Source organism: Panthera tigris, chromosome D2 (assembly GCF_018350195.1).
Source record: "Panthera tigris isolate Pti1 chromosome D2, P.tigris_Pti1_mat1.1, whole genome shotgun sequence".
In the NCBI taxonomy this organism is placed as follows: Eukaryota; Metazoa; Chordata; class Mammalia; order Carnivora; family Felidae; genus Panthera; species Panthera tigris.
Window position 1 is genome coordinate 71131826 of NC_056670.1, and position 14766 is coordinate 71146591.

General features: G+C 35.9%; 1 protein-coding gene across 5 annotated transcripts in view; it reads left to right on the forward strand.

Annotated features, from left to right (window-relative positions):
* ATRNL1 (attractin like 1) overlaps positions 1-14766 on the forward strand; it is a 757637-nt gene that overhangs the window by 65641 nt on the left and 677230 nt on the right. For all 5 annotated transcript variants that reach the window (XM_042960329.1, XM_042960330.1, XM_042960331.1 and 2 more), the window contains exon 8: positions 2098-2353. In XM_042960329.1, the coding sequence (XP_042816263.1) occupies positions 2098-2353 (256 nt within the window). The remainder of the gene's footprint in view (positions 1-2097; positions 2354-14766) is intronic.

Below are 14766 nucleotides of genomic sequence, written 5' to 3' on the forward strand. Positions count from 1 at the left end.
GAGAGAGAGAGAGAGGGAGAGACAGGATCAGAGAGAGAGGGAAATGCTGACAGCTCAGAGCCTGGTGCAGGGCTTGAACCCACTAGCTGTGAGATCATGACCTGAGCTGAAGTCAGACGCTTAACCGAGGCACCCCTTCTTTTTTAAGATTGTTTGGATATTTTGGGTTCTTTGCAATTGCATGTGACTTTTGGAATCAACTTGTCAGTTTCTACAAAGAAGCCCTCCAGGATTTCGGTAAAGATTGCACTGAATGTGTAGATTGCCATCTTAACTACATTAAGTTTTTGATCTATGAACATGAGATATCTTCCCATTCATTTAGATCTTTAAAGATTATTTTCAACAATGCTTTGTAGCTTTCAGAGTTTAAATTTGTTTGTTTTCTTTTTAAAAACAATTTTTTTTTAATGTTTATTTTCTGAGACAGAGAGAGACAGAGCATGCGTTGGGGAGGGACAGAGAGAGAGGGAGACACAGAATCAGAAGCAGGCTCCAGGCTCCGAGCTGGCAGCACAGAGCCCAACGTGGGGCTCAAACTCACGGACCCGTGAGATCATGACCTGAGCCAAAGTCGGTCACTCAACCAACTGAGCTACCCAGGCGCCCCTCAGAGTTTAAATTTGTAATTTCTTTTAAGGTGCCTGCCTGGCTCAGTCAGTGGAGTGTGTGACTCTTGATCTTCGGGTTGTGAGTTCGAGCCCCACACTGGGTATAGAGATTACTTCAAGATAAAATCTGTAAAAATAAGTTTGTAATTTCTTTTGTTAAATTTATTTCTAAGTATTTTCTTTTTGATGCTTTTGTAAATGGAATTGTTTACATAGTTTCAGTTCTGGATTGTTCATTTTTTAAAAATGTTTATGATTTATTTACTAAGACAAATTTTTATCAATCACAATTTTTAAAAAAATATTTTTAATGTTTTTTTATTTTTTTTATTTTTGAGAGAGAGACAGAACATGAGTGGGGGGAGGGGGAACACAGAAAGAGGGAGACACAGAAACTGAAGCAGGCTCCAGGCTCTGAGCTGTCCGCACAGAGCCCAACCAGGGCTTGAACTTGTAAACCGTGACATAATGACCTGAGCTGAAGTTGGTTGCTTAACCGACCGAGCCACCCAGGCGCCCCTGGATTGTTCATATAAAGCGTATATAAATATAATAGATTTTTTTTTGTACGTTGATTTTGTATTCTGCAGTGTTACTGAATTCATTTATTAGCTCTAACATTTTTTTCTAATTATTATTTTTTATTTATTAGGATTGTCTGTATACAAGTTCATATAATGTATGAACAGAAATATTTTACTTCTTTTCCAATGTGGATGCCTTTGTTCATTTTTTTTGTTTCTTTGCTTTGGCTAATACCTCCACTGCAGTGTTGAATATAAGTGGCAAATTGGGCATCTTTGTCTTGTTCCTGACCTTAGTGGGAAAGCATCAGTCTTTCACCATTAAGTATTAATATTAGCTGTGTATTTTTCTTAGATGCTCTTTATTAGGTTGATGAAATTCCTTTATGTTCCTAGGTTATGGAAATAGTAATGTTGTATATCATTTGTGTGTCACTCATTTCAATCATAGGTGGTTGAATTTATTTGTATAATTTATAAGTGCTATAAAGTATCTGTCCATAGCCATGAGAAGTAACAATAATGGGCTCCACATAGTGGACCTACCAGATCATAGTGTGATCTTCCTTTTTGGACAGTACTTGATGAAAACAGTGAATGACAGTAGCACAAAGCAATACACATAGATGGTAAAATTTGAAGAACTAGGGACTCAACAACTAAGATAATTATACATGGTTAATTTGACTATATAATATAGCTGTTTTAAATAAAGTATCTTAAGATAACTTTTTGAAAATGTAGGTTTTTTTCCCCCTTCTTCTTGTAAGTAAAAGCATTGCCCCTTCTTCTTGTAAATAAAAACATTGATTCTCATTTGACTTTTTATAAATAAGAACTGTACTTTATACGTGTTGTGAGTTAGGATTACTAAAGTTTAAGTTGAGCCTTTATTTTTAATTAATATATATTGCTGAGGTATGACTATTTTGTTTATTAATACATGTTTTTTTAATTTACAGGAAAACATCTTTATGTATGGAGGCAGAATTGAAACAAATGATGGCAATGTCACAGATGAATTATGGGTTTTTAACATACATAGTCAGTCATGGAGTACAAAAACCCCTACTGTTCTTGGACATGGTCAGCAGTACGCTGTGGAGGGACATTCAGCTCACATTATGGAGCTGGATACTAGAGATGTTGTCATGATCGTAATATTTGGATATTCTGCAATATATGGTTATACAAGCAGCATACAGGAATACCATATCTGTGAGTTACTTTGAAAATGCAACTATATACTTTTCTTTATTAGTTGGCAATATTTTTATCTTTAATAAAATCTTCATATGAATTTAGCCAAATAGTGAGTTATTTGAAATCAGAATTATTAGCTAAGATTGAAAACTTTTTAATATAAACCTTTTCATTTTGTGTTAGCTTTGGTTTTTTAATATTTATCTTCTTAGCCTAAAGTGGAGAAATGTTACATACCAGTCCCTCATTTTTCAAGAATTGAGAATATTTATAAATATGAGAAGTTCCAACAGATGGTGCTATTTCTTTGGATTTTACTTATGAGTAAGAACTAAAACTAACCTAGTCTCTTTACTATGCAGTCCATGATTTCAGGATTTTTATTTTTCAGAGTTCTGTTTCTAATCTTACTGCAATATCTCTATCTGTGTATTATTCTTTTAAAGTAAGCTTCCCGAGGATAATCTGTTGGCTTTTATAAGAGATCATTATCTGGTAGGTGAAGGTGACTGAAGTGATCTACCTATGACTTTTTGTACTCTCCTTTGTTTTTCTGGTACTTTATTATTTTTTTGAATTCTCTGTGACATTTTCAGACTCTTATAAGATTAAAAAAATTGCCTACAAATACTTTATGATCCCTGTTTGAAGAACATATTCCATTTCTAGCTCTGGTCAGTATTATGAACTCAAGTTTTTGGCTCTTTTGTCTATAGACAACTATATCCAACTATTTAGAGTCCTTGTGTAATGTTAATGAGAAATCTCGCTTGCAAATCAACAAGAGAGCCCTTAATGTGCTCAGAAGAAGCCTCCCTTTGCAAATACTCTTGTCTCTCCCCCTGCAGTCCTTTCTCAGGTGGTCTGTTTATATGTCCCCCACTGCAGTTGGGTGGAGAATGATTATGTATCCTTCTTACTCCTTGGTGCCATTTTACTCTCTTTAAACTCCTTCCTCTTCTAAACCACTCAGCTTCGCATCAGACTGTGCCACCTGTTACTTCTTCTTCACTCTGTTCACTCCTCAGATCACTGTGTTGTATTCCTCAAAAAATACAGCTTGTGGCTCATTATCATTATGTCCTGCATACATTAGCCAAATAATTTTCTTTTTATTTTAAAATTTTTTAATGTTTTTATTTATTTTTGAGAGGAGAGAGAGAGAGAGCGCGTGGGAAAGGGGCAGAGGGGAGAAACAGAATCTGAAGCAGGCTCCAATGCAGGGCTTGAACTAATGAACTGTGAGATCATGACCTGAGCCGAAGTGGAATGCTTAACTGACTGAGCCACTCAGGTGCCCCTAGCCAAATATTTTTCTGATTTCAGTATCCACTTAAATACTTCTAATACTTAGACTCTCAGTTTTAAAAATAATTTTTTAATTAATTAATTAAAAAAAATTTTTTAGTTTATTTATTTATTTTGAGAGAGATAGAGACAGAGCACACAAGTAGGGGAGGGGCAGAAAGAGATGGAGAGAGACAGAGACAGAGAATTCCTAGCAGGTTCCACACTGTCAGCTCAGAGCCCGATGCGGGGCTCGAACTGATGAACTGTGAGATCATGACCTGAGCCAAAGTCAAGAGCCGGATGCTTAATGAGCCAAATGAGCCTCCTGGGTGCCCCTGTCAACTTTTTTTTTTTTTTTTTAAATCTGTCTTTCAGAAATCTTGTTTTCCATCCTGGTTGAATCACACTCTCCCTTTGTCGTACTCTTGACCTATACCTCAGTGAATCCCATAATTTCTATTTTAGATATCTTCCTCTAAAATGCCACTGGTCTTTCCAGCTTACTCCTTCTAGTACCCAAAGTCTGACAGTTCTCCAGCCTTAATAGAGCCTTTAGTCCATCAAACCTATCAGATTTTCACTATCACTCTCTTACCTGTACTTCTAACATTAGCCAGCTTTAAGTTCATAATCAGTCTCTCCTCCAACTCTCCAAGTTGACTATGTCATACATTTCCCTCTCTTCAAACTTCCAGTCACTCCCTTCTCCATGATTAGCCTCAGCTGATGACTTTACCTCTTATTTTACTGTGAAAATAGGAGAAATCTAAAGAGAATGTCTGCTGATGGGAACATTTTGGAGTGTAATGGTTAATAAGCAATGCTGCATTGAATAAACTGCTGTGTAACACATTATTGCCATAACAGCTCATGGTGGCATTGAAACGGATGTGCTATCATTGCATTTTTTAGAGGAGCCTAAGAGTTGTTTAAGCAAGAGTTACAAATTTTCTATGCAGAAAGCTTGTTTTGGTTTTTGATTTTGTTATTAACTTTTGGTTTCATTATGGTATTCAGGGAATGTTGTTAAGTGTTGTTTCTACTTTTTGTAATTTATTGAGATTTTTTTTTGTGGGCTAGTTTTCAAATTTTATAGGCACTTGAAAAGGAGGTAAATCTTATAATATCAAGGTATGGCATTTGATATATCTATATCTGTATCTAATCTATATCATTTATATGTTTGGAACTTAGATTCCTTCCTTCCTTTTTTTTTTTTGTACTTTATCTGTCATGCTCTGAAAATTGAATTAAAGTCTAAAAATGTTAGTTTATTTTTGCCTATTTCTCCTTGTATATTCTGGAATTTATGCTTTATGAAAGTTGCAAGTTGTATCTTGTAATATTATAAATCGCTTGTTTACTGTTTTTGACTTGGTTTCTACCTTGTGTGATATTAATTTCATGGCTCTTGTTTTTTGCGGGAAGGGCTTTAGCCTTTTCCTGGTAAACTTTTGCCCTTCCTTTCATTCTTGTCAACCTTTCAGAACCACTTTGTTTTAAATGTATCTCTTGTGTACGAGAAAAAGTTGGATTTTGCTTTGTGATTCCATCTGGTTTTTGTACATTTTGTGTCACTCTGTTGTCTTCTTGTTTTTAGTTATGGCTCTTTTTATGTTTAGGGAGAGTCAAGGCAATTTTTGGTGGGAAGGAGCGTGGTAATTTTTGAGGTCTGCCACCAGTAGGCTTCGTCCACACCCTGTGTTTCTCTTCTGCATGCGTGTGACCTCTTCCATGTGACTCTCTTGGTTTCACTTGCTTTTTGCATATTCACACCTGATTTGTAGTTTTCTTTCTTTCATTCATGGTTTCTCTGGATTTTTAATTTTCTTTTTCTTTCACTTTCATGTTTTCCTTATTTTTTTATACACCTTCTCTGAGGATAATGGGAAGTTTCAGACTTAAACTATCACTGTACTTCTACTTGATCCAGAGGTTTTGATTTTTAAAGTTTTAAAAAATGAATCTGAAGTTAACCAGTACTTTTACCCTTTGATCAACCTCTGGTTTACAGGCTACTGTTTTCCACTGTTTTAATTCATCTTGTTTTGTTTTAAATACATTTGACCTTATTATCAGTATTTTATACTAGGGTCTTAGTCTTTTCTGTAAAGGGCCAGATAGTAAATATTTTAGGCTTGTGGGCCATATGGTCTTTATCACAACTAGGCAATTCTGTTAAAGCATGAAAGCAGCCACAGACAACACATACACAAAGGAGCATGGCTTTGTTCCAGATTGGGCTCCCTTGGGTCTTAGATTGCCCACCCCTGCTCTAGAGAGAATGTGTGCTTCTGGGGACCTATTGACCTTGGTCCAAATTAAATTAAAATTTTGGCATGCATTTTTTTTGGGACCTTATGTGTAGGGTGAATTCATGCCCAGAGTGACACGATGTCTAGTTTAGGACCAAAAGTGTCCAAGGGAAGCTGTTTTTATTTTTCACATAGAATCAAGGCTGAAATAGACATTTTCTGGCTGCCTCTGCAGAGCAGATTTGAAAAAAAAAACACTTTTTTGGGGCACCTGGGTGGCTCAGTCAGTTAAGCGTCCGACTTCGGCTCAGGTCATGATCTCATGGTTTGCAGGTTCGAGCCCTGTGTTGGGCTCTGTGCTGACAGCTCAGAGCCTGGACCTTGCTTTGGATTCTATGTCTCTCTCTCTCTCCTCCTCCCCCACTCACGCTCTGTCTATCTCAAAAATAAATAAAAACATTTTTAAAAATCCCACTTTTTTAAATTAATTTTTTTAATTAAAAACTTTTTTTTTTTAGTTTATTTATTTTGAGAGAGATAGAGACAGAGCACACAAGTAGGGGAGGGGCAGAAAGAGAGAGAGAATTCCTACAGGTTCTGCACTGTCAGCTCAGAGCCCGATGCGGGGCTCGAACTCATGAACTGTGAGATCAGGACCTGAGCCAAAGTCAAGAGCCGGATGCTTAATGAGCCAAATGAGCCTCCTGGGTGCCCCTGTCAATTTTTCTTTAAATCTCTCTTTCAGAGATCTGAAAGATCTCTTTTCATTGAGGATATAACCCTGATTTTATGTAGAACCTCTGATTCGGTAATTACCTGGGCTTACCTTTAGTATCAGCCATTAAAACCAAATTCCTAGATTACCCAGTTGGTACATGTCTTCCGTACTCTGCCTCCCTACTGAGTATACTTTGCAGTTCATAGAATACATTATTTTTTTCATACTTCCCCTTATTTAACAATAAATTCATTCAGCTATGAGACATAGTGGTGATTATACTTTCCAGGGAGATAAGTAAGAAGGCACGTCAGATTTATTCTAATCTTCTGTGTGTGGTAAATGTTGATATAGGTTGTTAATGGATAAATTCATTGGCTGGTAGGTTTTTGTTTTCATTTGGAAGAGTTTGATTAAAAATTTCACTTGTAGTTTTGGTAAAATTTTAACTATTAGGGTTCTTTTGGTTTAGTCTATAACAAAAATACTATTTATAAGTAAATTTTTCCACAGGGTACTTTTGGTTTGATTTTTGTTTTATTAATTGCATTACCTGTCAGGCACACTTATAAATATAGTATAAGATGGATATGGGAGGAATACATGATTTATGAGTATTATAAGAATAATAGATGAATTATGAGCAGTTCTGTGAATTAAGTACAAAGTAAAACTCATCAACTTTTCTGTAAAAATTATATCTTAATAATAACAATAAAATTAATGTATTACTTTACCCTATGCATTTTGAATTCATCGCTTATTGAAAGTATGTGGCACCAAAAAATAATCTAAGTACTTTCACTTTGAAAAGTACTTACAAATAAAAGAATATAAAAACAATGGGTAAGTTTAGTTTAAAGATGTTAGAATAATTGTTCTATATGTCATAGAAAAGTGCTACTTTAGGGAGTGATACTGTATTAAAGTATGGCTACTTTGAACATAAATAATGGGATAATTCATCATCTTAGTTATAAGTGAATACTTATTTCCACAGAGAGAATTTTTATTTTTATTTTTGTTTTTTTCAGATCTTAAGTGGGAATTACTACTACTGTGATGTCAGTTTAGGCTCTGTTTTCCCGACTGATTTTAATGGCATCAGGCACCCAAATGTAGGTTGGATTTTCTCTGACTCTCCTTACAAATTTAAAGCTTCTAGAAAACCAAGGAAAAAAATATGTTTGTGTTAAAGATGGGACTATCTCTTTAACCAGCATTGTGGTGAGGGTAACTGAAAACAAAGCTGACATTAAGCAGAGTATTTACCAAAAAGAGGGTATTTTGCTAGATAAAAATTTGCTCAGAAATATACTCTCTTTAAATTAAAAAAATTTTTAATGTTTATTTATTTTTGAGAGAGAGAGACAGAGACAGAGACAGAATGTGAGTGGGGGAGGGGCAGAGAGAGAGGGAGACACAGAATCTGAAGCAGGCTTCAGGCTCCGAGCTGTCAGCACAGAGCCCGATGTGGGGCTTGAACTCACGAACCACGAGATCATGGCCTGAGCTGAAGTTGGACGCTTAACTGACTGAGCCACCTAGGTGCCCCTAAATTTTTTTTTTAAATTTATTTGTTTTTGAGAGGGGCAGAGAGAGAGAGAGAAAGACACAGAATCTGAAGCAGGCTCCAGGCTCTGAGCTGTCAGCACAGAACCTGATGCAGGGCTCGAACCTATGAACTGTGAGATCATGATCTGAGCTGAAGTTGGATGCTTAACTGACCGAGTTATCCAGGTGCCACTGAAATATACTTTTAAGCATTTTAATCTCATCTTTATGTAGAAATTTTAAAAACAGAAAAAACTCCCAGTTAACATACTTCAGAACAACCCTTATTCAACTTTTAATAATATTGCAAATGATTACAACATATTTCTGGTTTTGTGCTTAGTACTGTGACTCTTCTTTGAGAGTTTTGTAATATAATTTAGAACGAAGAGACCATTTACTTAATTTATCTTTAATTACCTGAATTGGATCATTATAGATTAGCATTAAAAAATCTAAGATACTAGAGGATATTTTTAAACTGCTGAGACTGTAGGTATTATCACTGCTATTTTAAGACTTTTTTGGAGTTTTGAGCTAAGGAACACCTCTAGACATTGGGTTGATGTTGTAGTTTATAGGAGCAGATTTTGTTTCCACTTGGTTTCAGACATATGCAATAATGCATATCAACAAGTGATGAATCAGGTATTTTCCCTTACCTCTGCTTGAACTTATTTCGAGCAGGATGATGCAGACAATAAAAAGTAAATACTATAGGCATGGATGCTTATGATGTGTTTGAAGATAGTAAGTTTTATAAAAATAGAGCAGGATCAGGGGATTGAGGATACTGAGGGTGGGAGGTGGTTACAAAATAGGAAGGCCAGGGTAGATCTCACTGAAAACATGAGTTTTAAGCAAAGAATTGAAGGAAGTGAAGGATTTTGCTCTGTGGATATCTGGGGGAAGAGTGTTCTCTGGAAGCAGGAGCCGCTAGTGTAAAGGCAAGAACACGCAGAGCATGTCTAAGGAACAGTAAAGAGACTGGAGAAGAGAGTATAGAAAGTGAAAATGAACAGAGGGGGTTAGAGAAGTAATTAGGAAGCAAGATTTTTGGGTTTTTGCCTTGCCTTTGTTTTTTTCTTGAGTTAAATGGAGAGACATTGCAAGATTTTGAGCAGAGCAATGGCATACTTTTAAATGCATCATTTTGTCTTGCATCATTTTGTCTGTGTTGAAAATAAACTCTAGGGAGGAAAGACAGAAGCAAGGAGGCCAGTGAGGGAGTTGTTACAGTAATGTGAGCAGTGAGGTGGCTTAGATCAGGGTGGTAGTACTGGAGATGATGAGAATTAGTTAATTTGATCTATATGTTTTAAAAGTAGAAATAATAGTATTTGCTGAGGGTTTGGATGTAAAGTCTGAGATCAAAGAGAGGAAAGAGACAAGGATGATTCCAATGTTTTTGGTCTGAGCAGCTGGAAAGATGAATGCCGTAATGAATGTAGAAGATTGTGAAGCAGGTTTGAGGTGAAGGTGGTTTGAAGGTCAGGAGTTTAGTTTGGATATGTTATATATAAGTGAGATATCCATTAGACATTAAAGTAGACTACAGAGAGATCTGGGCTGGAGATGTAAAGTTGGGAACTCGTAGAATGTAGATGGTATTTAAAGGCACGAGACTGGATCAGATCACTAAGGAAATGGGTATAGATAGAAAGAAGAAAAGGATTGGGCCCTATGGTGTTCCATAAGAAGGAGAAGAAAATGAGCAAGGAAAAATGGTGTTGTGAACTAGAAGCCAAAAAGATTATTACAGAAAAGTAATCAACCTTGCCAAATGTTACTCTGCTGATGGCTCAAGGAAAATGATTTCTAAGGATTGGCCATTAACTTTAGTACTGTGCAGGTGATAGGTGATTTTGCCAAGAACACTTTTTATGCAGTGAGGGGAGGGTAGTAAAAGCCTGACTGGATTGGATTTAGGAGGGAGGGAGAGTGGAACTGGAAACAATAGGCGAAGTCAACTCTTTCAAGGAAATTTACTTGTAAAGGGGAGCAAAGAAGTTAGCAGGAAGGCAGGAAATACAGGATCTTTTTAAACTTGGGTTTTCCTGGAAGCAGACTGTTAAACAAGGATTCAGGTGAAAGAGTTTTATTTGGGAAAACGCAAGTAACACTGTTTGAGGAGTTGAGAAGTAATGCCAGCATGAGAAGGTGTCCATGAAAGTGTCCACTAGTAAAGCCAAAAACCACAGGAGTGATGGAGTTTTCAAATTAACACTTCATCTTTGAAATTTCCTTCTTTAACTTTTAAACTTCTTGTTAGTTGATGAGTCCTGTGGTTTGTGTCTCCAAAAACAATCCACCCTTTAGCTGAAGATACGTTTCACTCAGGGTGGTGTCTTTTATATGAAAATTGTGCATAGATGTATAACAATAGAATACTTGAGAAAATAGCTTATGTGGGCCACACACAAGTAGATCTGGCAGAAAATTTTCCATGAGGACGCCCTGGAGCACAGCTTCTAAAAGTGATGTTGAGCTGTCAGGAGTGACAGTGACAGTAACCAGCAAGCTTTATGCACAGAATTATTGGAAAAGTCAGGAAAATGCGTAATGAAGAGATTGGCTTGCAGTAAATGCTCCCTAGACTTTTAAGTAACAATGTGAAGGTGGCCTTTATATATGTATAATGGTGAAGAGACTCTTATTCCACAGCTATATTCACTGCATTTTTCATTTTTTGGAAGTGGTTTAATTTTCCTCTAAATTCCTCTCTTTGTTTATAAATGAATGTGACATATATACTGCTTTATATTTGTACTTACATGCTTCTGAGAAGTTAATTTTAGAGCAGGAATCCTGCCGTACGCCTCTCTTTATGTGTGCTTTCCAGTAAAGTGCCAGGTATTAAGTGCTTGGTAAGTATTTGGATGAATGAATAGGGTTTTGAACACATACTCTTTAAAAGTTGTATCTATGTATTTCCTTACTGTTATTTAAAGTCTATTAGCCGAGCTTAAAAAAAATTTTTTTAATGTTTTTATTTATTTTTGAGACACAGAGAGACAGAGCATGAGCAGGGGAGGGGCAGAGAGAGAGGGAGACACAGAATCCGAAGGAGGCTCCAGGGTTTCAGGTGGCAGCACAGAGCCCAACATTGGGCTCGAACTCACGAACTGTGAGATCGTGACCTGAGCTGAAGTCGGACGCTTAGCCACCTGAGCCACCCAGGTGCCCCAATAAGAGGATATTTATTAAAAAACATAACCATTTCTTATAGTCCTTCAAGTTTTCACATTATAATCATATTCCTTAAAAAATTACTGAATTTTTAAAAAGTTTTCTGCTTCTCCACTATTCCAAAATCTAGAATTTCTTTTTATGGATTTGTTCTTAAAAATAGCTTTTTATACATGTATACTTATATTGCATATTGTTTTGCTTCCTTGGTTTAGAGTTTTGTAAAAAGGAAATAATATTTTGGGGTGCCTGGGTGGCTCAGTCGGTTGGGCGTCCGACCTCGGCTCGGGTCATGATCTCACGATCTGTGGGTTTGAGCCCTGCGTCCGGCTCTGTGCTGGAGCTTGGAGCCTGCTGAGGATTCTGTGTCTCCCTCTCTCTCTGTCCCTCCCCAGCTTGTGCTCTGTCTCTGCCTCTCAAAAGTAAATAAATAAACATTAAAAAAAAAAATGAAAAAAGGAGAGTCCTTATTTCTTTAAAAAAAAAAGGAAATAATATTTATACAGTTTTCTGAGGCTTTCTTCTATTTCATTCACCACTGTATTACCAAGATTCATCTATGTTTTTGCGTATTACTGTACTTAATGCCTTTGCATTCTGTGTTTCATTATATGACTCTATCATCATTCCTTTATCCATTCTCCTGTTTATGAGCTTTTGGGTTGGGTATCTGGTTAAATTCATCCACAGCAACAATTTTGAGACACCTTGATAAAAATACCATATATTAAAAGATAAATCCTCAGGATTTTCAGGCAGAAAGATAAAATATCTTATAAGGATAAGAGATTAGCTTAGTATTAGATTTTTCAAACGCAACATACAAATCAAGGCAACCAAGGAGCAAATTTTTCAAGAAAGTCAAGGAAATAAGTGTAGGTTAAGGGTTTTATATCTTGCCAAACTGTCCTTCAAGTGTGAAGGTTATAGAAAAAACTGTTTGAACATGGAAAAACTCAGGTGATTATGTGTATTTGTGCCCTTACCTGAGAAATGTAGTAGAGTAGAAATGTGCAGACTTTTTTGTAAAGGTACATAGATTGTAAACAATTTAGGCTTTGTATGCCACACAATCTCTGTTGTCGCTACTCCATTCTGCTATTGAAGCTGTACGCATGCAGTGGTGTAACATACATAAATGAATGAGTGTGGCTGTATTCCAATAAAACTTGATTTACAGAAACAGTTGTTGGGCTGGATTTAGCCTGTGGACTGTAATTTGTCAACCCCTCTCCTAGAGAATAAGCTTCATCTAACAAAGAGATGAATGGGAACACTTCAGGTAAAAGACTGGTGGAGAAAGTTTCATGTATTTAATTTTAGAGCTAAGACTGAAACACCAGTAGGGGTGTCAGGCGACAACTAATATGCAGATATTATGTCTTCCTTCCAACGAGAAAGAATGCAACTAAAAATGGGAGGAGGGTGAGGCAAAAGGGAAAGCAGAGAAAGAACCTAGACTCCTGTAAGAGTCAAAGGATGCTGTTTAACTTGGTCTGCATTTAGGTTGATTGGTCCCAATTTTGTTTTTTTGGGCAGACCCAACATTCTGTGAAGACTGTTATTTCGTAAATGCCATTCTTTTTTAGAAGTCTTCGGGAGAACAAAGAGAACATTTACTTACTTAAAAAATATAGAATAAAATATTCTGTGTGCAATTACCAGATGGATCTATTGGATGCTTTTACAAATCTAAGATATACTGTAGGATCTTAGTGTTTATTTTTATTACGTTTTGAAACACTTTGCTGTTTCATCATCCTAGAAATTAATTAATTGCTCATCAGTTATTACCAACCATGCTAAAAAAAACTAATAAGAAAACAAGTTGCTTGGAAGGGAGATGCTAGGATGAAATGTATGGTCACTTTCAGCTTTCTTATTGCAGTGCCCAGAGTGTTTTATTGCATATAAAGAAGGCATAAAAGAAAACTGGAGGCACCATCATTGGAGCCTGCTCTTAGCTTTTATTGAACACAATAATTGGATTCAATGAGATAGCAGGGTTGTGATCCTAATGTCAGAGGAAGTAGAATTCAGGCCATCAAAATATTATGAGTCAAGAATACCTTATTATATTAAAAACCACAATTCAACATGAAGATATAATATGTAATAGAAGAATATCTATGTACCCAATAGCCCAGCAGCCAGCTATTTAAAGCAGAAACTACAGGCAATGCAAAGAGAAGTAGATAGCACCAATGTCTTTACAAAACAGTTCAAACATTACTTTTTACGACAAGACAGAAAGTAAGACAAGGTAAAAAAAAAAAATCTAAACAACGTAATCAATAAAGCGGTGTTAAGATTATATGTCAAAAAACACAGCCTGATTATGGACGATGTTATCTTCTCAAGTGCTTTTGGAAAACTCACAAAAAATGAGTTGATCATATATTAGGATGAAAAGAAAATGAGTAGATTCCCAAAAGTGGGAATATTAAATAAAACCTTTCTAATAGTTGAAAGGGGAGATATAAGCTTTAGTTACAAAATTGCTGAAAAATAATGGCAGTAAAATCAATACATATAGGAGTCTATGAGATAAATTTATACAGTTATCAGAGGAATATTTATAGCATTAAACAACTCTATTAATATGAATGAAAATAGGGGAACCACAGTCCCAACTCAAAAAGCAGAAAATAGAACAAACTACACACACACACACACACACACACACACACACACGTACAAGAAAGCAAATAATAAAAATAAAATCAGAAATTATTGATGTAAGAACAGAAAGACAATAAATCAATTTAATAGATTATAATTCTATTTTTAAAAATAATTAAATAAACCACTAGGGAGAAACCGCAAATATACAAAATAAGAAATGACAAGGGGAAAATAATATTGGTAAAGATTTTTTTTTAAGTTTATTTATTTATTTTGAGAGAGAGAGCAGGGAGGGGGCAGACAGAGAGTGGATTCCAAGCTGGGTCCGCACTGTCAACACAGAGCCTGACACAGGGCTGGAGCTCAGGAACTGCAAGATAATGACCTGAGCCCAAATCAAGAGTTGGGTACTTAACGGACCTCTGAGCCACCTTAGTGCCCCAAGAGGAAATTAAAAAAAAAAAGAGGACTACTTTTTACATCTATGCAAATAAATTTGAAAATTTAGAAGAAATGGATAATTTCTTAGAAAATAACAGTTTTCTAAAATTGAACCCAGTAGAGATAGAAAGTTTATATAGATGAATTTCCATAGGAAAAAAAATAGAGAAATCAACAGGCCTAGATGATGTTATAGGTTAAGTTTAGCAGTGCTCATAAATTGTTTTAGGCACTAGAAAAGGAAGGAAAACTTACAAATTTGTTGTAGAAAGGAAATTTAACATCGCCACTTAACCTGATACAGTTATCTTAGAAATAGAAGATTATAGACCTATATGACTCAGAATGAATTAAAA